This window comes from Antennarius striatus, chromosome 24 (assembly GCF_040054535.1).
Source record: "Antennarius striatus isolate MH-2024 chromosome 24, ASM4005453v1, whole genome shotgun sequence".
NCBI lineage: Eukaryota > Metazoa > Chordata > Actinopteri > Lophiiformes > Antennariidae > Antennarius > Antennarius striatus.
Window position 1 is genome coordinate 1,973,583 of NC_090799.1, and position 25,315 is coordinate 1,998,897.

Consider the following 25,315-nt stretch of genomic DNA (forward strand, 5'->3'; position numbering starts at 1 on the left):
CATGTTGACATACATTTTTCGCAAGCAAAAACAAAATAAGGATATGTTAAGATTAATTGCTCCATTATTGAGTGAAAAAAGCAATCATTTTGGAGAATGTGCAGAGATATTTGCTCTGCAACAGCTGCACAAAACCATTTTGAATAAACCTGGAATAAGCGAGCGGAATCTAGGGAAACGGAGACCCCTGGTGTCCAAAAGGTGTCACTGCAGCACGTGGACAACAGAAGGCTGTGGAGCAGGACGGGTTGAGGAGTCCAACCGGAAGCTGCAGGAGTCATGGAGGAGTCATGGTTATTTCTACTGAGGAGGATGCAGGTAAATTAATAGGTGGGGGGTAATTACTAGATAATGCCAGTTATAGCTCATACAAATTATGAACTGCTAACTGTTTGATTCTAATTCACTTTTTTAAAAAAGTGGCACTTTTGGTGCTCATTAATTATTCAGTAGTGAATAATTATATCCCAGTGAGAGCCAATCAGGAGGCACTCCTACTTATAAGGCTCTACTGGGGTCACGCCCCCCTGTTATCCTACATGTTTTCATCTCAATAAATGAAATGAAGCAGCAGATTTGGAATCATTGGATTCAAATTATTGTTTATATGTAGTTTAAAGATGAATAAATCAAGAACCACCTGCTTGGATCAGGAACGACGGTTCTAAATTGATAAATTGAGTTTTTAATTGTTGTTGTGAACCACAGATGCAATCTCCTCCCACCCAGATGGTCTGGAGCTTCTAGCTGAGATTTATTTGTCAAAAACACAGATGTTTATCAGCTGTGACAGTAACGGCGACGTGACGGAGATCTAAACAATAAACCAAGGTATTTAACCCACTCTACTGTACATAATCTGTCAGCAAGTCTTTGTAAAACACATTTCCTGTCATATGCACTCAGTGGTTCCCATGGGAACTCCATGTTCAGCAGTGATCAGGAGTCGCCTCCTCTCCAGCAGAGGAAAAGCCACATCAGAGAGGCCTTTCACAGCAGTCCAGGACTTCATCCACAGTCTTCGCCCAAACTGTTGCCGTTAAATCAAAAGAAACTGTTTTTAATTCAACGGTAATATCTCATCACGGGTTTGTCAGCTCTGTAAGCTCCAAAGCTAAACTGGTGCCAGCGAGCTCAAACGGCTTATCAACACCGCTGCAGACCTCAGGTGAGCCAACTAAAGCCAGAACCCTGTCCTCAAACACAAAAACTCCAAAGACTTCCTCCCGGCAGAAAGTTTTCTAATGGGTGTTTGGCTGAAGGGAGCTTTTGCAACACAGACAGTGATGAAGAGGAGCAGGGAGTTCAGGTCCAGACTCCAAATGCCCGCAGAATGCAAAGGCCAACACCAGACAAGTGTCTGGAGAGGAGATCAATGAAGGCAGGAAGGCTTCCTTATCAGCTCTGGGCCTGCTCCCTGCAGAGGAAATATCAGCCAAACAGCCACAAGGTGTTTCACAAAAACACAGCAGACCTGACAGGAATGCAGCGGCCAGCTTCAGACCAGAGGATTGTCGGGCCCCCCATTACACCTATCTCAAAGAATCAGATCAGACGAGCTCAGGCGTCGCTCAGATCTGAGGGCCTAAGGCGGTCCTTGTTCTCGGAGAGCGATGCTGAGGATACAGAAGAGCTGTCTGCTCTATTCAGAGCCTCCAGAAGACGTGTTGAAAGATTTGACAGGACGGCGTTTGAATGGCAGCTAAGCGTCCGAACACATCTGACCTGGAAGAGCTCAAGAGAGGCTAATTTCCTGTTAGGGAAGATTAATGCATGAAGTTCTTCAGTATCTAGTGACCTGTTGGGTAAGAGAGTGAAGGATGGAATCAATCCATATCTATATCAGCTAAAATTAATAGGTGTACTTTTAATAATGGCCACAGGGTGGTGCTGTTGTACTGAAAATGCAGATTTACCTGCTGTTGAGTTCGGTTTTAATTGTTTTGATGCTTGTTTCCAGATAAAAAGATGGAATATTCCGATGTTGGTGCTTTAATAATAATACGATGAATTTTTAAAGTTGTTTTTTTAGTTCAAGTCAGTTCCACAAAGATAGTATTTAAAGAGCTTTTCAAAAATATTACGTTTTGAGCATAGTTTAATTCAAAAATTATATTTTTATTTGTCTTTGTCACTCACTTAAAAATCTTAAATAAGTGAATATGAAATATTGTTGTTTTTTAAATATTAGAGCAACTTTTCTAATGAAGAATATAAACAATATAAATGAATGTAAACCAAGTGTAAAACAGTACCAAAAAACACTTAAAACAATTAATTAAATGCTCAAATCAAGACATTTTTATGGCTCATTGTGATTGGATCGTTAGTGGACAGTAGGGGGCGGTACAACACTCCCCATTGGCTGAACAACCCAAGAAGAGAAAGACAGAAGCGTCATCCTTCATGTAGAGGCAGGGTTTGGCATAACAGAAAAATAATGTCCCCTCCAACACACACACACACACACACACACACACACACACACACACACACACACACACACACACACAGTCGTCAAAGCGATATGTAGATGTGACGTGTGAAAGAATCCTGTGAGGGGTGTATGGGGTTTTTTTTTAGTTTTTTTATCTGCGATTATTCAAATGAGATCCCTCCACAGCCCCTGGTAATTGATTCATTATGTAAAAGTGTGCCATAATGAACACACACAAACACAGATGATCACTCATCACACACACACACATACACACACACACACACATGCTCGCTCCAGGTTGTTACCATAGGAACATAGTGGGAAAGGTTGCCAAGCCGCGACACCGGGAGCTCTTGAAAGCATCCAGGAGGAAGGAGGGACTACATTTTCGGTGGAAGAACACTTCATAAAAGACGAGTGGCGAGAGCCTCTTAACACCCAGCCAGCCGTCTGCTGCCCCTTCAACAACACGTCTCCAATTATTACACATTGTTTGGGTGGGATGTGAGATTATCCTGGAGGAGAGGAGGGTCAACAAGCAGAAAGCATTCCTATTTTAACCTCTCCATTATAACCCATTACAGCCTCCATCCTAATTATAGATAAAGAATAATTATCTATGCAGAGTTCTGAATATATTCAATGTCTGACTTTGGATGTGACGTCAGAAATGAAACCAGGACGGAAGAAGAGGAACCAGGATGTTTCATCAGGGACGGAAACAAACATGTGACTGGATCTGGGATGGAAAACTGAGCAGGACCGGGAAAAGATTAGAACAAAGTACACACACAACGATCATAAAAAAGAAAAGAGCCTCATAGGAGAGCAGCTTTAAGTCCAGCAGAGGTCAGAGGTCACGCAGACAAGCAGCATCCCTCTTCACCTTTGTTTTTGCAGCGAGGTTTGCTGCTAGTGATCATGATGATGATGATGTGTGTGTGTGTGTGTGTGTGTGTGTGTGTGTGTGTGTGTGTGTGTGTGTGTGTGTGTGTGTGTGTGTATCCACGCGATGCTGTCACAAACTGAGCCTTAATGATCAGATCATCACCCTTCTCAGGAGGGGAGGAGGGGACGAAGGTTGTGAGCTGCGCCCGTCTTGCTCTGTCTAAAGGAATTGTGGGTATTAAGGTGTCACGATGGAGGAGTTTTTGGAGAAGCAGACAAATTAAAAGTGTGTTTGCTCAGGAAAAAATAAATGTCGTTTAATTAGCCTCACAGTATATGAGCAATATGCAAAGAGACCAAATCCCCTTGAATGTTTTCAGGCTAATCTGTGTGTGAGTTAGAATTAATGTGTGAATACGTCACCTCACTGATCCCATTTATTGTGGCGCTGTTTGCGCTTTTTACTCCAAATAAGCAGAAAAATGGTCCAAACAACCTTTTTTTTTTCAGTAATTTACTTCACTTACATTCATCCAATCGTGATAATTATTGACTTGCATTGTTTTTAATCCGTGCACAAGAAGAAAATAGAAAAACAATTTGTGCTTCTTCTTTTTTTTGTCATGAGATTTTGTGCTAGAATGATTCCATTTCAAATTATATTCTGCTAATTGAAGCTTTAGCTTCGCTGTAGGTGAAGATTTTTAAATTTGTATTAATGTTCATTTGAGCCAATCAGCTTGCAGCCTTTGTTAATCATTTATTTGATTTTTATAAGGATATTTCTAGACAAGAAAACTGTTGATTTTATCCTTTAAAGTGCAAAAATATAACCGCCATTAAAACATCTCTTTAATTTTGGCCACATATTCTTCTTTTCTTGCAGCTCCAAATAAAAGAAGATATATATTCCTGTTTCCCCTTCAAACAGCTTCTGATTAAATAAGAGAATACATCATTTTCTTGACATTTCCTGTAAATTTAATCATCTTAATCGGAATTATTTGCTTTCCTTGTGTCAGAGACTGATAATAACCGCATTTTGTTTGCCACTTTAACAGAGCTGATGCCCACAGCGACATTTCTAAAAGAAAACTTTTTTTCATTTTGTGGAGGTAAACAGTCGGAGACAGCTGCATCGGGAACATCGTGACAGTCTGCGCCCATCTGGACGCCCGGCGGCAGACGTCCACAGGCGTCCCTGAGGGATCTGATCTTTTTCGTAGCCAGATAATTTGATGAGGATTTTACCTGAAATCAGATTCTTGTTGGATTTTTCCTGCATTATGGAACCTTATCCATAACGCAGGATTTGGAATGCGTCAATAATATAAACATTGGCCTTTATAGTATGTGGATCGGGATGATCATGACAGGATATAGATCGATAATTATCATGTTTTCTATATCTAGCTGGGAAAAAATGAGGAGCAGATAAGAACCTAGATGTAATAAAGCAGAATGATCCTTCATTATATCTCACATCATCGACTCTGTCTCCCTCCTGTCTCGCATCACGCCATCCGAAGGCGACCCAGGGGGTATCAACCTCTCCTCTGACCATTTCTAAAAGCCCATCATTAGCAGAAGAAACTCTGGTTTCGTCCAAAATGTCACATGAGAGTTTCCTGATCTCTGAGCTCCATCATCAGATACCAGAGGATGGAGAGAGGACTCGTTCCACACGGCGTCAGATGATTTGTGTGTCTCCTGATTGTTTGAGGCAGTCGATCCTTCTTTACAATGTAATACACGGATCTATCCAGATGGGAAAATACTCCGGAAATAAGTATAAATACTCACATTCATGTTCTTGTACCTGCAGGATTGAAAGATGTCTCACTTCTTTCTGCAGAAACAATGGAAACAACGACTTAATTAGACAATATAATTAGAATTAATATCTCCATCCATGCACGCCGGTATTATCTGGCTGTTTCAGGCCCATCTGGACTAAATGGCGAAGAGACAATAGACAGATGGATGTGAAGTGACACCGGCATGGGTGTGTTTGCACCTGTGGGTGTAGGCGATGTATTTATATGCATCTGGAGTCAGTCGAGTGGAGATGAACGACGCTAGCTTGAAGTGATTTGTTAATGTTCAGACAGGAGAAGAGATGGAGTCAAATACATCTGAATAGTTGATGTGAGCTGGTACCAGGTCAGTAGGTCACAGTATGCAAATATGATGTGAGAGGATAAGGAAGTTTTCTGTCATTTTTAGGAATCTATACTGCAGTATTTACATTTATTATTACTTTTATACCTTCCTTTTTGAAGAAAATGTTGTCGTTTTTACTTCACTGCACTTATTTGATTGATTTCAACACGAGTTTCTTTGCAGAACATTCGTGGGTCCTGTTCACGTCATGAAGGTTTGCATCTCCGCAGGGAAACGCAAAAGTATTTGCAGTAACACAAAAAGCACTCAGACACAACGTCTCCTCATATCCAAACCATAAAAAAAAACCCCAGCTCCGCAGAGTCTGTCCACATACATGCTACTTAACCTCGGCGAGGGGGAGAGGCACGCCGATGTGATTAGCTTCACTCCGGTCTTTAAAGACTCCTGGAAATGTCAGCAAAAAATAATGAAAGCGAGGGTCTCGTTCGTAAAGCCCTGATCAAACGCATTCCCAGCATTCTGCGCCTTCCATGTTGTTAGCTCACGGGTAGCATGTCTACATCTGCACGGCATTATTGGTTTTTATGTGGGGGGGGGGGTATAAATGGAGACAGACCCAAAATCAGGGAGACAAGTGACATTTCCCCCTCCGGGCTGCACCCACCCACCGCCTCCATGATGCATTTCTACTCTGTGTGATATCGTTTTTATTTACAAGGAATTCCTGTTTGCTCAGCCCCCACCCCCCCCACCCCCATATCCTACATAATGCATGTCCTCTGTGCATTATCACCTCTATGAAATTAGGTACATTCCTGCCCCCACCTTGGGGTAAACAGAGTCAGCTTCCTGTTTGTTTTTCTTCCCCCCTAAAGGACAAATGGTGGATTTCGTCTGTTTAAAATGAAAGTATAAGAAGCGCGGCAATTCCACAGGAGGCCGCCGGGGGTCATAAATCACACGTCCCCTCATGCACAGCTTCAAACACCCCCACACTAACACAATCCTCCTAAACGGGATGCATATTGCGCTATCCTTTTTGCACCTGTCCCTTTCTGCACCTGTCCCAGCGCGATGCAGGAGCGGAATTAGTGTGTTGTAAAACCGCCAGGCGGTCGGGAATGCCTCTCCGCATGCGTCGCATGTTTAATCACGCAGAATGCAATAATCTGAAGAAGGGGGTTGCAGGAATTTTCCAGAAATGGCTGATTTTGCTCTTGAAGAATGGGCTGAGACTCTTCTTGTGCGATCTTTGCCCTCTGCTAAAAAAAAATAAAATTAAAACCCCATGTGAGCAGTGGAGGTTAAATGATCTTCCCTAATCGAATTAAAACAAGTACCTTTCCAGTCGGGCCAAGGCTATGCGCTGGAGTGTTTTCATGTGTAGCCTTGTTCTCAGGTGTTGTATTACACCTCCAAACCTTCTTGCTTTGCTTCACTCGCAGCAGGCGGTTCAGACCTCAGGCCACTTCAGCAGATCAAAGAAACGTTAGCATGAAACCCAGCAACGCTGCGCTGAAGCTTTAAGTAACCCCAGAACACTCCTCTCACCCCCCCCCCCCCCCCCAGGCCTCCATCCACGTCTCAGAAACACTCGGTGTTTTTTTTCCCTGACATTCTCTGCAGATAAATGCGCACTCACAGATGCTGACACAATCACACCTCCTGCTTCCACACCCATCCCCCTCCTCAGCTCCCTTCCATCGGTTTGGGCAGCAGACCGGTTTGGCTTAACATGCGGCGTCCTCGCCATGTCTGGTGCTCATTTCCTGGCTGCAATCTAAGGGTTTGACAGTTTTGGTTTTTTAAATTTAATGAAAAAAAATACAAATAATATCAAAATTTATTCTGATCTTTGGGTTTTCTGCTTAGCAAAAACAGTCTGCATATAAAAAATTACTCTGATTTGTCTTGAAAGTAAATTCTTATTTTAAAATAATTAAACTTTCTTTCTCTTCATTTAAGTATGTTTGGCTATAATCCATGTGCGGCTCTAGATTTCTATACGTAGCTACAAATCAGCAAACAATAAATTCACATCATTGAAAATATTCTTGTTATTTCGTCGTTTTTTGTTTTTTTTCAGATTTTTTTTGGAAGAACACACAAACAGGAAATGTTTTTATTCTGCTTTTATTTTACATGACAGCATCTTAATTCAACTAGAATAAAGCATACTTGGTCTTTCCAGCAATTTTTTAAAATTATGTTCAAGATAAGATTTTTTTAAAAATTCCCCATGCCAAGTTTTAAGTCTAAAGTCTCCATAAATATTAAATAGATGATAATAATAATCACAGATTTAAAAAATAGGATCATAAATGTCTTTTTTATACGGCTGGGGACCTCCAGTGTAGCTGAGGGGCCAAATATGTGAGACAGAAGCCAATCAAATGCAGCCTTCCCGTCAATATTGTCATCAATCACTATTAATTAACATTCCCAGGCTCCTGATCAGTGACAATAATGACACCAGTTGCTGCATCATCTGTCTTTCCTTCATCCCAGATCTGAGCCCAGACTTCAATCACACACACACACACACACACACACACACAATCACACACACTCACACACACACACACACACACACAATCACACACACACGGAGCGTCTCACTTGTCATTAACGTGATGAAGAGCTGGATGACCCCAGAGGCTGCACCCCGGCTGTCATCCTCATCCTCATCCCCACCTCACGCGTCATGCGTCACACACAGGCACACGCCGCCTCAGATGTGGAACCCCACCCCCACCCCCACCCCCTAACACCCCCCAGATGTGATCTGAGTCATCAGGCCGACTGCGGTGGGTCTGTGGCGTTTACAGAGAACCACATCCTCACAGCAGCCGCACATTTCCGAAGATCATGATGGGGTTCCAGAATGCCTGGATAGGTGGGAAATATGGGAACGAAGGAAAAGAGGGGCATGCTGGGTAAAATTTTCCAGCTATAACACTAACAAACATGAAATAAAATACATAATAATGTGTATTTTCCATGTATATTTATGTGAACGTAATGCCCCATGGTCCAGACTTATTTTCTGAGGATTTTTCATGAGATGAAAACTGAATAAAAGTTCACATCATCGCCTCAAACGTGTCACAAATACATCTCTGTTCAGCCTATAAAAGTGTAGATTTTTCAAATATATATGCTCAAAAGACAATTTCGAACTCTCAATTATCTTTTCCATGGAAAACTTAATAAATAAGACCTGTTGAAACTAAAACGTCAGAGACGGTCCTTCTTCTCGTGTGTACTTAAGTGTTAAAGTTTGATGAAGCTGCTATTTTGACTTTCCTAGATTTGTTCTAAATAAATAATGATTACAAACAGACTGCACCCCTCCATCATTTGGTCGGGGGCAGGGCGAGGGCGGGGGGGGGGGTTCAAACCGGATACAGAGGTTATGATCATCTCTACGTTTAATAATTAAGACTCACAAATATCCTTTGTTCCAGTCGTGTTGCTGACAGATATGATTATTGTGCCGTCTTGTGGTTTATCTTGAGATGCAAATGAAGGCGTCATTTCACACACCATTAAACCTCAAACACACACACACACACACACACACACATGCCCACACTTCCCTGAAGCATCAGGTCATCCCTGGAATGATTCATCCTTCAATCTATTAAACACTCACACACACTGAACACACTGCCTGTGCCTCATTACATCAGTGTGTATCCATGCCTGAACGGACCTAATGACTGATGGGAGACACTCCACAGACTTACTGTACCCTGTCTAACGCATGGCGGGCCTGTCTCCTCCATCTGTGCCCCTCCCTGCCTCTCGCTGGAGCATATTAAGCTAATGGATTATTAAAATAAAATGTCATGTGTTTGTGAGCCGAGGGGCAGGAAAAAGAGCCTTTTAGGATTCATTAGGAGGTTCCAGTCGGTTTGCTTCATGCGCTACAAACCCAGGAATGCAAGAATGACTGTTTTTTTTTGCTCAACTGCTGGAGACCGGCCCGCTGGCGCTTCCCCAGCCGCTGCATTATTTTGGTGGATGTAATGTTAAAGGAAGCAGGTGACTCAAAGGGTGTTTGCTAAAACGGTGTACTCCCATAAAAGGTTTTATTATTATTATTACTCATTGTTTCTGGTATTGGAGATCAATAGATAATCATTCGATCCCACCAGAACATTCTCCAGGACATCGAAAAGTAACAGAATGTGTAAATCCTGGGTTTCTGGGAAAGAACATGTTGTGTTCAGTTTGTCCTTTTATGCCATAATAAATCCAAAAACTCATCGCAGGAGAGAAAAGGTTCAATCTCTAGAATATCTTTGATTTCTTTTTATTAACTTGTCTGAACTCTGTTTTTTTTTTAAAAACTTTTTTCTCATTAAATCCCTGAGAATAAACTCCCATATTGTCTACATTTGGCTTCTGCTATTTGAGCTGCATTTAACAGGTTGAATAATTTACAGACCGTCTGTAAAACCCTGATAATCCGTTGCATCTATTTAAACAGCATAGGGTGCCTATAAATCTAGTGCAATTGTAGTGATGTCACTGTAAAGGATTGAATTTGTTTCTAGAATTTATCCTCCATGCAATGAATATCTGTGTCAGGACATGCCGGACTCACATGTACTCACATAAGGGCTCAGCTGGTGTGAAATAACACCCTAGTTTCAGCCGGCGACCCCCCACTGCTGACAGAAGAAGATCAAGGCTTGGAACAAGGGCGATTTGGTAGAATAAAGCTGCAGAGGTCAAAAAGCCTCCCTGACATCTCCCTTTTAACAAAATGTATTTTATTGTAGTTGGATTTTGAAGGTCTCATTAATCTTCGCCAAGAAACAAGCAGACAAGGCAGTAAAGATGATTTAAAATTAGGTCATGCCAAAAAACTGTCTGGAAATATTTCTAAATCCTCCTTTTTTTATTTTAGACATGGTTCCAGAAATCATTCCATTGTTTTTGCGTGTTCCTGTGTTTCAAAAGACACGTCCATCACTATTTTTTTTTTCCCAGAACTGCTCTGATTTGCCCTTAATTTCCCAGTCAGGGTGACTCACCGTCGAGGAAATCCCTCACAAACTGAAACGAATTAATGCGTGCCGCGGTAAATGTCAGCGCTCGGCTGATTGAATTTGTGCCGACAGATGACTATGGGGCAAGGGCAGAGTTGCCCAGTGACCTGGACTCGTCGCCCACCTCCAGCGCTGCTGGCCCACTGGATAAAACCACAGACTTTTAATCAGCCTTTTTTTCATCAGATTGTGAAACATATTTTTCCAACGCTTCTCCGTGATTCCCTATTATTACTGGGAAATCTTGCAGCAATCCCCTGCTGAGCGGCGCTCCAAGAGTCTTTCACATGCAGGGAGGGTTATGTGTACCTGACGTGTGTTGGCCTTACAAATCAGATGCATTCATCACTGGAAACTACAGCATTGCTGCTTTGAGGGGTTTTCATTGTGAATAATTCAGATTATTTATAACCTTAAACTATCTGGAACTGATGTAGTCAGGCCTTGTTTCATTTTCTTACGGTGCCAACGTGCCGAACATTAAAACTGCAATGTAGAAATGTGTGCTGACCTACTAAAGCATTATGGGAATACAGACCAAGGTCAGCCAGCATCTACATTACAGACGCACCGATTTAGTAAATTGAAGACTGTGTATTCTTCTGGAGTGACTAGAAATACCTTCATCTCCAAAGGTGTCTGCGTTATTTCGCAGTATGCAGTAGACATTGATGGTAGATGCTACATCTCTCACAAGCGGGGTGTCCCAAAGGGCCGCACTCAAGCTCACTGACTTTTCCGTCCCCATGTCGTCCCTGAAACACAGCTGATGCTACATACTAAGGCGAATATGTCAGGAGAATAAATGCTTTAAGGTTATAGAAAAGGGATTGCTGCTCATGGAATAGTTTATGTTTGAACACTGTCTTGGAGATTTACAAGGCACACAATATTCTGGCAGCATCATGTGACCAGAAACAGGTGTTACCCTCATTTCTATTCTAGGAACTATTTACAGTATTTAGGTAACTGTACACAACCTGCAATCCTGTTGACACAAAGACAGTTAAAAACAGGAGGGAACGAGTAAAAAAAAGAAAGACACGATAGGATGAAATCTTCTACACCTCAGTTGATGTGATTTTTTTTTTAGAAAGCTGCATCTGTTTGCACACACACACACACACACACACACACACACACACACACACACACACACACACACACACACACACACACACACACACACACAAAACCTCATCAGAGACCAGAGGAAGGATAAGAAGTGTATTAGAAAAAAGAAAAAGAAAAAGCACAGGACTGATTTGCAATACAAGCAGGTAAGAATCTGAATTTGAATGAGGTCAGATGCATATGGTGCAGAGATGGCTGCCAAATAGCAGAGCTATAGTGTGTAAAATCCCTCTGGCAGCATCCCGGAGGCAGAGCTCCCACACGACAGACGGGACTCCCACCGCACAGCCTGCAGGGTGGAGCTGTCTCACCGCAAAACGCTACCAGCAACACCCGATCACCCCGTCACAAAGAGGAGCTGATGTAGAAACCTACTCATTTCCCCCTTTTTTTAAAAATTAAACTACCAATGATGCTGTGTTAGGAAAGTAGCCTGAAGGCTGTGAGATGAGGCCTTGAGAGCAGTAGGGTGCCTCTTCACACAAAAGGATAGAAAATGTGAATGCATTACCAAACCCCAAAGGAAATCTGCTTTTCATTTTATTCTTTTTTTTTTTTAATCCTTCTATCAGAACCTGGAGGAAAGCTAATGTGTTTTCTCTGACTGTGGATGCCAGAATATTCATGCGCATCACTGACAGATAATGAGGGTATCCTCAGTCGGTGCTACCAAAGCTGCTGACTGGAAATAGGCATCTGCTGCTGGGTTCGCCGGTTTTATTGGTTTTCCATGTGGCAGAAACTTCAGACTTGCTTGCTCTCAAATAAAAATCTCCGCGTGTGGCTCAGTCATTATGATCATCACAACGTTCAGCTGATAGGCATAAGGAGGGTAAATTTTATATAAAAAAGAAGAGATGATGAACGTATTGATTTGACTCCATTATTAATCTATTTATGTGACGTGAAGGTAATAGAATTATTTTTCTCATTACAGAACATTATTGCCTTACATAAGACTAATAAAAAGGGAGGATGTGACTTTATTATTTATCAAATTGCTACTAACTTAAAACTAAAAATGAAAAACTTTAATCCGGCTGCATTCTTTATCGCATTTAAGATTTTTTTTTTTCGTATTATTTTTATCTTTCAAATGTTCACATATTTAATTTTATTTCTACTGCAACTAGCTCAGTTTTAGCGGTAATGTTTTGGAATGCGCTCAAAATAAGCTAAAGCATTAGCATTATGCTACTCTCATAAAGTTTACATTGACTTTAATAAATTAATGAATAAATAGTTTTTTTCACCATATTTTAACTTGATTACGGTATTATTTCATTTTTACATCTATATTTCATATTTGTGTTGTTGTTGTTGTTGTTGTTTTATAACTAAACAAATGAGGTCAAACAATCACTTCCTGTCTGGGTAACTTCTTCTTTTGCATCTTCCCTCTTCTGATTTAAAAAAGTAAATTAAAATGTTTAAAATGTTTAAAAACAACAAATTAATTATTGGTTCTGCATCTTTAAATTTATTTTAAAAAAATAATCTTTAATAAATTAATATATTTAATGTTATACGTATGGAAGGTAAAAGTGGTGGTCAACGTGTCGTCCGAACGGGGGCGCCATCAGGGAGGACATGTCCCGCAGGCGTGCTGCGTGGGGGGCCAGCGGGAGGGACGAGCCTCATCCAGGCTCCTGCCATTGGCTCCTGCCGCCTTATAAATACAAGCAAATGGCATTTACCGGCACAGAGCAGGCGGAGAACCGGGGAGCAGCGGGGAAGTTGGGATCCATCTCCGCTTCCGCATCTCGACGAGTCACGCGCGCCGCATGATTGGACCAATTTTTTCTTCTTCGATCCCGACAGAAATCAATGAAGGAGAGACGCTCCTGCCAGAAACTGTCTCTGAAATCCGGCATGGATCCCAGTCAGAGTGTGAAGTGTAAGATAGTGGTGGTGGGGGACAGCCAGTGCGGGAAGACCGCCCTGCTTCACGTGTTCGCCAAGGACTGTTTCCCGGAGGTGAGACCCCCCCCACGTCCTCACGCACCTGGACGCGATGCTGGTTTGACCGATTTTATTAGGAGACACTTGAACGTCACACGCTACTATGGAAATAGATCACATCATCCTGAAACAATAAGGGGCATGCAGTATTGCCACATGCTGGGTCTTAGTGGGGGTAATTCAAATCTGATAGTGATGCAGTGTTGTCATGGTGATCAATATTCATGTATTAACATTATGAGTTGCTTAGATGCTTGATTTTGATAGTTTTTTTTTCAGTTTAAACTCCTTTCCAACACCATGTGCCCTCTCCTCCTGCAGAGCTACGTCCCCACCGTGTTTGAAAACTACACAGCCAGCTTTGAAATCGACACCCAGAGGATTGAACTCAGTTTGTGGGACACCTCAGGTAATTATCACCTCCCTTGTCTGCTCCGATTTCCATGCTGCTGCACGATAGGTGTCGCACAAATCTGATTAGAGATGATCAGATGAGTCCAAAGATGCCAAAATTAACCCCGTTGTTGAGGTGTTTCCCCCCTCAAAGAATCGTCTAAATCATGTGACATTAAGAGGCTTATAGTTGCATTTTTGATGAATGAAATTAATGGCTGACCCATTTTTAATCGATAAAGCTGGGTTAATCCTTCATCGTGGTCTGGACTTCCTGCCAGTCACACACGATTCCCCTGAGATTGTGAAAGCGGATCACCTTTTTACCTAAACGGAAATGCAGTGTTGCACAGAAATGTGTGTATTTTGGTGTATGAATTTGTCCTAAAGCGCAATCGCAAAAGGATATCTAATGACAGGCAGGAAGAGAACACAGTCCCACATCTGGAAAATATCCTCAAAACTCATCCCTACTGGCATTTTTGGGAAACTTTTGTTGTGCAACATGTTTACGGAGTTGGGCTTTTATCGCTTTTCTCTGGTTGGACTTTGTGTTCAGAGTCTGAACCAGCTGCTGCTGAGTGTTTGAGTGTAAACAAACCCACTCTCCCATCCATCAATGCCCAAGAAGTGAATAGCACAGCAGTCAGGCGTGAGCGAGGCGTATGTTTCGAGTGTGTGAGCATGTGCTGTGTGTGTGTGTGTGTGTGTGTGATGGGAGGGGGACAAGCCGACAGCCAGCTGTTGGGGGTCTCCGGACCGGAATTCCTGAGCAATATTTGAGGACGTGAAGAAACAAATCGATGGATTTTCTCTTGATTTTACCCAAATTCGACCATCGATGACAATTTGAAAAGAAAAGTTTTGCAATTTAAACCAGTAAAAAAATAAACTAAGCAGTTCACATTCCAGAGTCTTCCACCCCTTGTGTGTGTGTGTGTGTGAAGTGCCAAAAAGAGAAGAAATGAAAGCTGGCTAGAGTGCGAATTTTGTTTTATTGCGCTGTCTTGGCTGGAGGCCTGGAGCCATTTCTCTTCTTCTCTGTGCTTCATAAAACAGCAAGGCGGGGGGACGTGGTTCCTATTAGATCAGTGGGTCTTAAATGAAGCCAGAACACCCCCCACCCTTTTTTTTTTTTTTCCTTCAATCCTCACCCCCATTCAGCGCGCACACACACACACACACACACACACACACACCGATACAGCTTTCGGCTCGACTGACCTCTTTGTAGAGTCGCCCATCGGCCATAGCCAATCCAATCGATCCCTTATCTCCAGCAGTGCGCTGAGGAGTGTGTGTGTGTGTGACCCTAGTGTGGACTCAAACAAAGACCAGGATGCATAGAGGAAGACGAACACACACACACACACACACACACTGTGGTGGTCTTTGTTCTGCAGTGATAAGTGTCCTAATGAGCAGCCTGCTGTGTGTCTTAAAAGGGAGGGTGATGAGAGTAATTCAGGTCATTAAGGTAAATGCCTGCCAGTCGCTTTACCTTCCATTTGGCCCCCGCCCAGCTTGTCTGTGCAAGCTTTGGCTTCCTGGATTGAGGGCGGGGCCAGCAGAGGGAGGGGGCCGGGGCCAAGCCTTTGATGCTTCACACGTCTTTCTCCAGGAGGAAGCGTTTTACTGCCTCCCTGCATGTCTCTAAATGAGCTGCAGAGGTGTTTGTTTTTAGGGTCCAACTAGACGATAGGTGGGGGGGGTGGGGGTAAACAGAGCGCTGAACCCCCACCTCCCCCATCGACACACATACACACCTCCCACCGCGTCCGACGCCTCGTGTTCACCCTGAAAACAGAAATGCAGCCCAAAAAAAAAAGTGGACAATCTCGCACAAGACTGCCCACTTTTTCCTTTACAATTAAAACCTGAAAATGTCACATGACGTGAGATTTAATTTACAGTCGAACATCAAATCGCCCTGTTAAAGATGTGCTTGGCTCCATTTCAAGTAGTGGATTAATTACCTTCATAAATTCATGACTTCCTCAGGGGCTTGTCTGATGGCGTGACGCTGACTTGCAGCTAATGTCTAAAGCAGCTGCTTATTTACAGATTAACCTGCATTTATTGTGGTTTGCATCTAAATGCATGTAACCTGTCGATGTTTTTCATCACAACTATGAAAACAGTTGCTTTTTGCCTCTTGGATACGATCAATTGGCGAGAGTCAAACGAAACAAAGGCTAGGAAAACTCTAAAATGATTCATGGGGTTGGGTTCTTGACTTTGCATTGGGGAAAAATTTGTAATCAAAGCTTTTTTTTAATGTAAAGAAATAAGTCAAGATGATAAAAGAACTTCAAATCTGGAACAAATAGAAGCTACAGCAACATCAGGAAACCCAGGAGCTCCTAAAGAGAAGTGTCGCACTCCGTAGATCGCATTTGATAATATTTCTCCTTGTGGGAAAGTTCTAGTTTTCTACTCATAACTGATTTGGAAGCATTCCATGCCTGCCGTCTCTGAAACGATGACCCAGTTGGAGGAAAGTGGGGGGAAAATCGGTCTTAAAAGAAGACGCGTGATGCCATCGTTGGGTCAGAACAGCCTGGATGATCATTTCCTTGTCTAGTTTCTATAGAAGGTCACTTTATCCACTTCCACTGTCACACCGGACACTCTCGCTGTGGCACTCTCCCATTCTCTCGGTAAGCTGCTCACACACTCTGCCCCCCACCCCACCCCCCACCACCCCTTTTCTTTCCTCTTTTGGCAGCCATTGTTGCGTTGGATCACATTTCTGGGCTCAGTGAATTGGAGCCACATGTCTGGCATTCCTCAGACTAAAGGTTTCTACTTCCTCCTCCACAAAGACCCCCATTGTACCCAACAGGGCCATCTCCTTGGGGTGGGAGAGAAACCCACGAAAGCCATACCTAGATTCTATTGGGGAAATCGTATCTCGTTGGAATTTGCCAACTGGAGAAGAAGCCTTGAGCCAGCAGCGGTTGGACTGTGGAATCCTGGGAGACATTCTTAGACTTCCTCTCCGCTCATGTCATGGAAGGACTTCCATCGAGGTGCAACTCCGGTGTCTCCAGTTGGCTTCAATTCATACATGCTTGAACTTCCTATGTGTTCACTTTGCTGCTAAAGTAGTTTTGAATGTCTCCAACTCCAATCTGGACTTCGTTCTTTTTGGAGCTTTTTCTGCTTCTGGAGGCAAATCCAACATGTAGACCTCCTGTCGGATTAAGTCAGATTAAATGTGAGAGTTTAATATTTGTCTCGTTGGGACATTTAGTCACAGAAAAAGATACTTTTCAGCAGAATTATTTGCTCATGAAGTGTCAAGTTAAACTCAGCTGACGCTCCTTGGGAATGGATTTCACCCAAAGCGGGTTTGTGGACACATCCGAGCTGCTGTGATGATTTTTATTTATCATGCTTGATATCTGCGGATCATGACATCACCCTAATCCAGCTCCCACGAGTCAATGAGAGAGACTTTGCTGCTAAGCAACACGAAACATGTTAGCATTTCAGGCTAATATTAGCTTATATTAACATGGCATCACGACTTTCCCACGTAATTTCATTTCACGGTAACCCATTGCTTCGTCATGCTTTGTCATAACAGATGGTATCACATCGTGACACGTCGTATTGTAACGCGTTGTGCGATTCCAATTCGACACGGCGGTGGAAACAAGTGTTTTGTAGCAACAAAATATCTCTGTAACCACGGCAACCATGCAGATATTGGTGGAGGCGGCTCCAGGTTAAACGTCTTTTGTCTCCTCTGTTTTCCACGGATGGGAGTCCTGGTGGAGAGGTGGGGGTGTTATAAAGCTGGATGGTGTGGGTTGGTCGTTCATGTCGCCGTTTGTTGTTTCCACAGGTGTTCCTGAGAGACTTAACACGTCTACACACACACACACACATACACACACAGCAGCCCTTGGCTCTGTTCTGCTCAGCTATGTTAGCGATGCAGTAAATCAGCAGGCCTGTTTCCATACCTCCAGACTGTCAGAAGCAGCTGTCTTACCTCAGGACTGTGTGTTCGTGTGAGATAAATAAAAAAAATTTTAATGTCAGGAAGCTATTTGTGTGAAGGAAACATTGTGAAATACTTCAGAACATCAGGAAGGAAATTCCAGGTTAGATTTTTTTTTTTTTCTTTTAGTTTTTCATCTTAACATCTGAAAGTCCCTCATTAGATTAGATCGATGTGTGTTTTTCGACTCGTTTTGTGAATATTTATCGACGCTTTTCATCCCATCTGATGTGGAAAGGAGCCTTAAAAGCTTACGAAACAGGAAGAACTGACATTTTTAGTCGCGGAAGGTCGTTCGCTTTTCCTTTGTGTGCGCCCGAGTCGTTTTACACAACGGTATTCTTAATATACACAAAGCGGAATGTGTTTGAGACCAGGCTAGGGGGGCTGGGGGTGTGTGTGTCACTGTGTATTTAAAGGACACAGGGTGGGTTGGGTGTGTGTGTGTGTGTGTGTCTTCCTTCCAGATTTAGAGATCCTGTGGGAGAACAATGACAAGAGCTAATTAGATGACAGTCACAGTGTGCATTTGTGTGTGTGTGTGTGTGTGTGTGTTTGGATTTCCTCTTATCTTTCCGTTTGGCAGGAAGATGACCTCAAAGCCGAGGTTAGTTTGAAGCCTAATGCATTTTACGACTTTGCTATAAAAGGCAGATTGACAAAGTCTTCCTCCAAATCCTCCTGAAAATCCCTTGATGGATGTGTATGTGTGTGTATGTGTGTGTGTGTGCACATTTTAACACGCCACATGCAAATTTTGATCCCTGTTAAAGTTTTCCTGCTCTTCATTTTCCTCCTGTGGCGTGAAATTTGAAAAAGTTTTACCGAGAAATGAGCGGAGAGGCTTTGCAGCTATAAATGCTTTTAATCTCCAGGTAAGTTCTGAGGAATACAGGCAGACGCCTTGACAACAAGACCTGCACCCAGCAACTAACATGTATGTGTGTGTGTTTCATGTCATTGTGTTGCTAAAAACAATTCTTTGTTAAATGTCAAAAGGCTTGCAGCTTAGCCTTTTCAGTCATGGGGCCTTATTTTTCCAGTGATTGGTTCCAGGCAGCGAGGGCTGGAAAAAATAAAGAAAAAAAACCTTGACACAGTGTGGTTGTGATTGATTGTGAGACACACATGAAAAATGGGACATAAATTCTTGCGGGACGGGAATGGGGGGGCGGGGGGGTGGATTCTGCATTCCTACCTAGTAGTGTACTTCCTGCTTTTTTTTTTTTTTTTTTTCCTGTTTCGGCGGTGTCACCTATCACACGGCTCTGAATGATCCGGAGTGAGTTGGGAAAAGCTGAAAGTCAACCAGAAAACAAAAGGAAAGGCGTCGTCGAGTCGAAGCGGCGAGATTTATTCCACCTTCTTCCCGGCAGTCGTGGTTCACCGTTTTGTTTTTTTAAACTATTTAGCAATCATAAATTAGACTCGTCCTGGAAAGTCAGCGTTTAGATGCGTGATGATCACTTTACAAGATTAAACATCCTGTCACCTTAAGAATGAGTGTTAAACTGTGGTTAACATGCTATTAAGACGGACACATCACTTATAATGATTGTTAGGCTAATAGCCAGCGGCTAATGCTGAAAATAAGGAGAGCGCAGTATTTTCTGGACTATAAGGCGCACTGGATTATAAGGCGCACTGCAGGTTTTTGAGAGAATTAAAGGTTTTTAGGTGCGCCTTATAGAGCAGAAAATACTGTAATTATTGTTAGAATTTCCGTAACAGTTTTGAGCTCGCAGTATCAACACTAAACCATTTTATCGGAGGATACAGTTTAAAAAAAAATGTGTGGCTCAGCAGCCAATGAGGAAGCGGGGATTGGTAAATGGAATCATTTCAAGTTGCACTCCAAAAGTTGCATTTCCACGCCAAAGTGACTCCGTTACAGCAAAAATTCCACCTTTTTTAAGGACGTTTGGAAGTGTTTATATGTAACTTTGAGGAGTGATATCTTCAACCGTAATGTGCAAAGTTTTAAGTTGAAATCAGGCAAAACTAAACGTGTGATTATGGGTAAAATAAATCCGGTTTGCCTTTCAGTTTGCGACGCTGCTGCACACATGGCTCGTGTCGTGCTTTTATTGTGCAAAGAGGCACGGATTGTTGAAGAGATTGTCGTCTCACATCCAGACTGTTTGGATTAGGATAACTAGTTGCCTGCCAGTCTGCGTGTGTGTGTGTGTGTGTGTGTGACACGACATTCCTGGGTTTTCTCCAGGCAGCGTTTAGAAAGGACCTCCCAGGGGGGGGGGAACCTTCAGTTACCAAAAACAAAATTCTCCAGATTTTTGGCAGCTAGTTGTGTGTGTGTGGTCAGCCCTGGCTTGTCATGTGATCCTGACTCACCTTGACATGACGCCACCTTCTTCCTCCCCTCCCCCACTTTTCCTCCCCAGAGATGTTTCAGTCTGGCGAGAGGAGGGCGTCTCCCGTACATGTGGTTTCAATTTTTTTTTTTTTTTTTTTTTTTTAAGCAGGGACTCGATTCTTTTGCTCTGAAGTTCTGTTTCTGCAGCGACGACTTCTCAAACAACGTCGCAGTCAGCACATTTTTTTATCTTCTGATGTTGCAATGTTTGTTTTCACGCCTAGTTGCTATGGATTATAGTCGAGGTGCATTCACGTCTCCGAAAGCAACAAAACTATGTCGTTTAAATTCAGTGCTTTCCAGAAAATATGCTTTGAGGTTTTCTTGTTGCTCCAGTTTCTCCCCCCTCATTTCATCGTAGGTATTTTTCCTTCTCGGTGAAGCTGCAGGTCAGAATGTCTCCCAGGGGAAAAAAAAAAAAAGGTTCTTGAGTAGGAAAACGAGCTCTAATCCAGCCTTGTGATGCAATTTATCTAATTTAATTCTCGAAAACTAAGTTGCATCTGGAGCTGGTATCTGTTTACAGTAAATCAAAGTTGGACCTCTGCTTCTCTGAGAGCTGCTTGCAAATTATTAACCCTGAAATGAAAAGTTTGCCTAAACCCGGTTTGACACGCGTTTGTCTACCCTGTGTCTCGTTTTCCTTTTCCATTCAGGCTCTCCGTACTACGACAACGTGAGGCCCCTGTCCTATCCCGACTCGGACGCCGTCCTCATCTGTTTCGACATCAGCCGTCCTGAAACACTCGACAGCGTGCTGAAAAAGGTTTGTTCCTCATCACGGATCAATTCATTCAATCCATAATCAAGCTTTTGATCATCTCACTTGATTGTCTCAACATTCCCCTCCGATTTTCAGTTCCATCCTCTCACGGATTTCTTTTTTTAACCTCGTTCGGATCTTGTGATGTTGTGAATCTCGGGTGTTGAACTGTGACTCGGGTCAAATCCCCCGCAGAGTCTGGAAGAAGGAAGTGACGCTCGCTCCTCTTTTAAACTCACACTGAGGGGCAGCCAACAGTTAATCACATGAAGCTACTGGCTGTTAGCATCTGATGCATCTGAAGCGTTTGACTCCCACACGTCAGACATGCAGCATCCGATGTTTGACGGATGGAACGTCTCCGATATATAGTGGATATAAAATCGTTGTTCTCTTTTAAGGGGACTTCCTCTTTTCAGGGATTTGATCATAATTTTCTATAAACGTCTCGACATGAAATAGTTTCCCAATTCAGAGCTCTTCAAAGATCCAAATTAGTGACTTAATCTGAAACAGAAAATCGTCCACGTATTAGTAAAACCGGAGGATGCGAAGAGCCTTTGTAAAAACGGTTGTCTTTTTAGTTGGCCTATCTCCTTAGGCCTCGACTGGGATGCATCATGGGTAATCAGTCTGATGCAATCTGTGGTCGTTCTTATTTAATCACTGGCTAGTTTTTTGTTTTTTTTTTCACCACACATTCTCCTAGAATGAACTTTTACATCTGTTTGTTCATCTGTTTGCACAAATCTCTGACCTGCTCACATGCTCCAGTGTGTGTGTGTGTGTGTCTGGTGATCAAACTGTTTTTTACTCAGCGCTGCCTTGTCAGGGGTCACATTTTAAACAAAGGCCGTTTAGATTGGGTTTATCGTTGGGTTTTAAAGCGGTGTTTGTGCAGACGTGATGTGATGGACACGCTGTACAGAACAACTTCCTCTGTGGACGTCGATGGACTTGATCCCTTGACCAGTCGACCAGCCGTGTGCACATTAGCCTCTGATTAAAGCCCCTGGAGAATTGCCATTGATCACAGGGCATTTATTGTTGCCAGGGAGGAAACATGGGGATTATTTGTACTTCTTCTCAGGATTGAAAGCGTAGGGGGGTTTGCAGGAAGCGGCAGCTGTAACCTTTGTGTTTGACGGATGGATGACGGGGGTAGACCTCATGGGATCCTGACTCACATGATTAACGATTATTTAACACCTTTAGTCTTAAATCTTTCCCAAACGTCACAATTTAGTCGGTTTGTATCGGCTTTTTGTCTCATTTCCATTATTTTCTGTCTCTGCAGTGGAAAGGTGAGATTCAGGAGTTTTGTCCCAACACTAAGATGCTGTTAGTCGGATGCAAGTCGGACTTGCGCACCGACTTGAACACGCTGGTGGAGCTTTCCAACCACAGGCAAACACCAGTTTCCTACGACCAGGTAGGTGGATTATAATCATAATTTAAACCACGTTTAACTAATCTCTAAAGGCGACAATCTTCTAAAATGATTTCTTTAACCTTTCCGCCGTATTCTCCTTCATCCCGCTCAGGGTTCCAGCATGGCCAAGCAGATCTCTGCGCCCTACATCGAGTGCTCGGCCCAGCAGTCGGAGAACAGCGTCAGAGACATTTTCCACGTGGCCACGCTGGCTTGCATCAACAAAAACAACAAGAACGTCAAACGCAGCAAGACGACCCGCGGCAACAAGCGGATTTCGCACATGCCCGGTCGGCCCGACCTGGCGGCCGTGGCGTCGGACCTCCGGAAGGACAAAGCTAAAAGTTGCTCGGTCATGTGACTGATCAGACGGAGGTGGATTAGACTGGGAATGAGGACAGAGCACAGTGCGAGCAGGAATGTATGGAGCAACGCTCATTCCTGCATGCGAAAGACCCCTAATTTGTCTGGAAGGGGGCTTTATAAGCTTCAGTCGATGTACACGTTACTGGAATACTCTGCACCAATGAAAACTCAATGCATAGTAGCATCCCAATACTTAACCCCCCCCCCCTTATGCCCCCACCCCAACACGACAGGAAGCGATCCGTCAGAGAGCTACCTGCTGGAGGAAGTGACCGCCTTCCTCTGGGAGAACGAAGCGGATGCAGTCGAGGCTTTTTCGCAAACCAACAGGAAATGAGTCGGGAGGAGTGATGTCATCAAGAGACGTTCACGTGTGGAAAAGGAAGGATTTACGAACATGTGATGTTTTGAATGAGAGCCAAAAAGGAGGAGATTGGGGGGGGGAGTCTAACTGCGTTGGGGAAAGAAGAGGAGCTACCTTTGTTAGCGCCGGACAAAGATGCGGTCGTCCCGGGCGACCCCTGCTCCTCTTGACTGTTAGCGGTTTCTGCAGAGGCTTCGCAACGGAAACCCGGCGCTGTTTGTCCCAGCCCCCCCCCCCCCCCCCAATATCTGAAATGTCGTCGGTATAATGTGAAGTCATTGGTGTGTGACATCATGGTTTTTAATTTTAGCTTCTGAATGAGTTTGGATCTGTGGAGCCGAATGATTCATCCGTGCGACACGTCAGCCGATAGAAGTACACGTGATAAAAAACAGTTGTAAATTTCACTCGTTTGTGACGCTGGTAAGTTTAGACAACATAAATAACTTTATATTCACATGTAACACATTTTAAAACACCCGAAACTGACACCTTGTGAGTGAAAATGCTCGATAAGCATCCGACTACTCCTGTAAAAATGTGTTTATCCCAACAGGCTGACAGTTTGAGCTATGAATCATTTTTCCGCAGCACTTATGGGACTGAATGGGAGTGAAAGACATAATTAAAGCCAAACATCAGCGCTCTCTGCTTCCCCTGGAGCGTTCAGACTCTGCTGTTGGATAAATCAACATACATCATCTTAAAGCCTCGGATATTCCAGAATTTGAATTTAAGGTAATCTAGGAAATTCTAAATGGGGGTTACTCCATTTAATCGATGAGAAAAAATGAGTAGAATGATAAAGAAAATGTGAGGTTTTGTGTCTGCATTAAAAAAATCGAAAACTGGAGGCGCCATTAAGTCTGATTACACATATTTTGGGAATACAAAAACTTCCTATGTGAGCAGGTTTGAACTCAAATCGGTCGACTTGAAAGAATTTGGACTTCTAATTTTAAATTTGGGGGATTTCTCTCGAACGGTAATGAAGTTAAGGAGACGTTTAAATGTCAGATGAACTGATGCACTTTTAACCCAACTTTAAAAAACAAAACCCATAAAACTCGTTCGAATGCCAACGCTGCCACAACCTGCAGCTCAAATCGCCAAACGTTTCCCTTCATTTATAAATCTGTCGTCTCCCCCCCCCCCAACCCACCAACCCGTGTACTTTGTCATGTTTTCTTGAATGTTGTCACCTTCAAACGTCTTTGCCAATGTTGTTGCCTCAATATTTATTGAATTATATATTTTCCCTTTAGAATAAATGCAAATGAAATTGACGAGGAAGCGTGTTTTCTGTTCCCTGAAAGTGGTTTCACACCATCATGAGGTAACATTTTTCTTTTTTTTTTTAATCTTTAAACTGAATTCACATGAAAAATAACAGCTTGGGAATAGAATAGTGTCTCTGTATAGATGTTATCTGTGGGTCCATTCAATCGTTAATCAGAATTCTTGTGCAAAACATGATTAAAAAAAACAAAATCTCATCAGATTTTTTGCAGATTTTCACCAAGTAGGATTTAATGTTAAGAGTATGAAAGAAGTCCTTCAGTTTCACCAGTTGAACACACTTGTGATCTCTTGTGGTGGCTTTAAAACACAGATGGGTCTCTTTTCTCCGACGCTCACGTGAGGATTTTTCTGTTTTAAAGACGTTTTCGGTGTTACTGCAGTCGCATTTCTTCGAAAACCATAAATACATCCAGCGGGTTCCTGGATTTTGCCAAGTTTTTCTTGTGCTGGACTATTTTGGGCGTCGCTTTATTAAAGTGCAGATGAGGAGGTTTTTTCTGGTGGTAGATTTTTGGGGTGTGGGGTAAATTCTAGAAACACCAACCACCCCCTTCCAGATCGTTTCTCTTGGAGATAACAGAACTGACTTGATTTTATTTTGTCTTTCTGACTCGAGCCTGGTTTTTGTCACTCGGTCATGACACTGGATTTCCATGGAGCTGTCGTCACGGCAACAAGTCCTTCAGGGCAAACCTGAG

The 25,315-nt window shown here is 43.0% G+C and overlaps 1 protein-coding gene across 1 annotated transcript; it reads left to right on the forward strand.

The window, feature by feature from the left end:
• Window positions 1-13,359: 13,359 nt before the first annotated feature.
• Window positions 13,360-24,372, forward strand: rnd3a (Rho family GTPase 3a). Its single transcript, XM_068309232.1, has 5 exons — window positions 13,360-13,626; window positions 13,933-14,020; window positions 21,047-21,156; window positions 22,451-22,585; window positions 22,698-24,372. Exons 1-5 carry the CDS (start codon window positions 13,477-13,479, stop codon window positions 22,944-22,946), a joined length of 732 nt encoding a protein of 243 aa, XP_068165333.1. The 5' UTR covers window positions 13,360-13,476; the 3' UTR covers window positions 22,947-24,372.
• Window positions 24,373-25,315: the final 943 nt, after the last annotated feature.

Bases quoted from the DNA above. Each gene is read 5' to 3' on its own strand.
- rnd3a (XM_068309232.1), top strand. From the start codon at position 13,477: ATGAAGGAGAGACGCTCCTGCCAGAAACTGTCTCTGAAATCCGGCATG. The intron at 13,627-13,932 runs GTGAGACCCCCC...CTCCTCCTGCAG, and splicing joins CCAAGGACTGTTTCCCGGAG to AGCTACGTCCCCACCGTGTT. The intron at 21,157-22,450 runs GTTTGTTCCTCA...CTGTCTCTGCAG, and splicing joins TCGACAGCGTGCTGAAAAAG to TGGAAAGGTGAGATTCAGGA.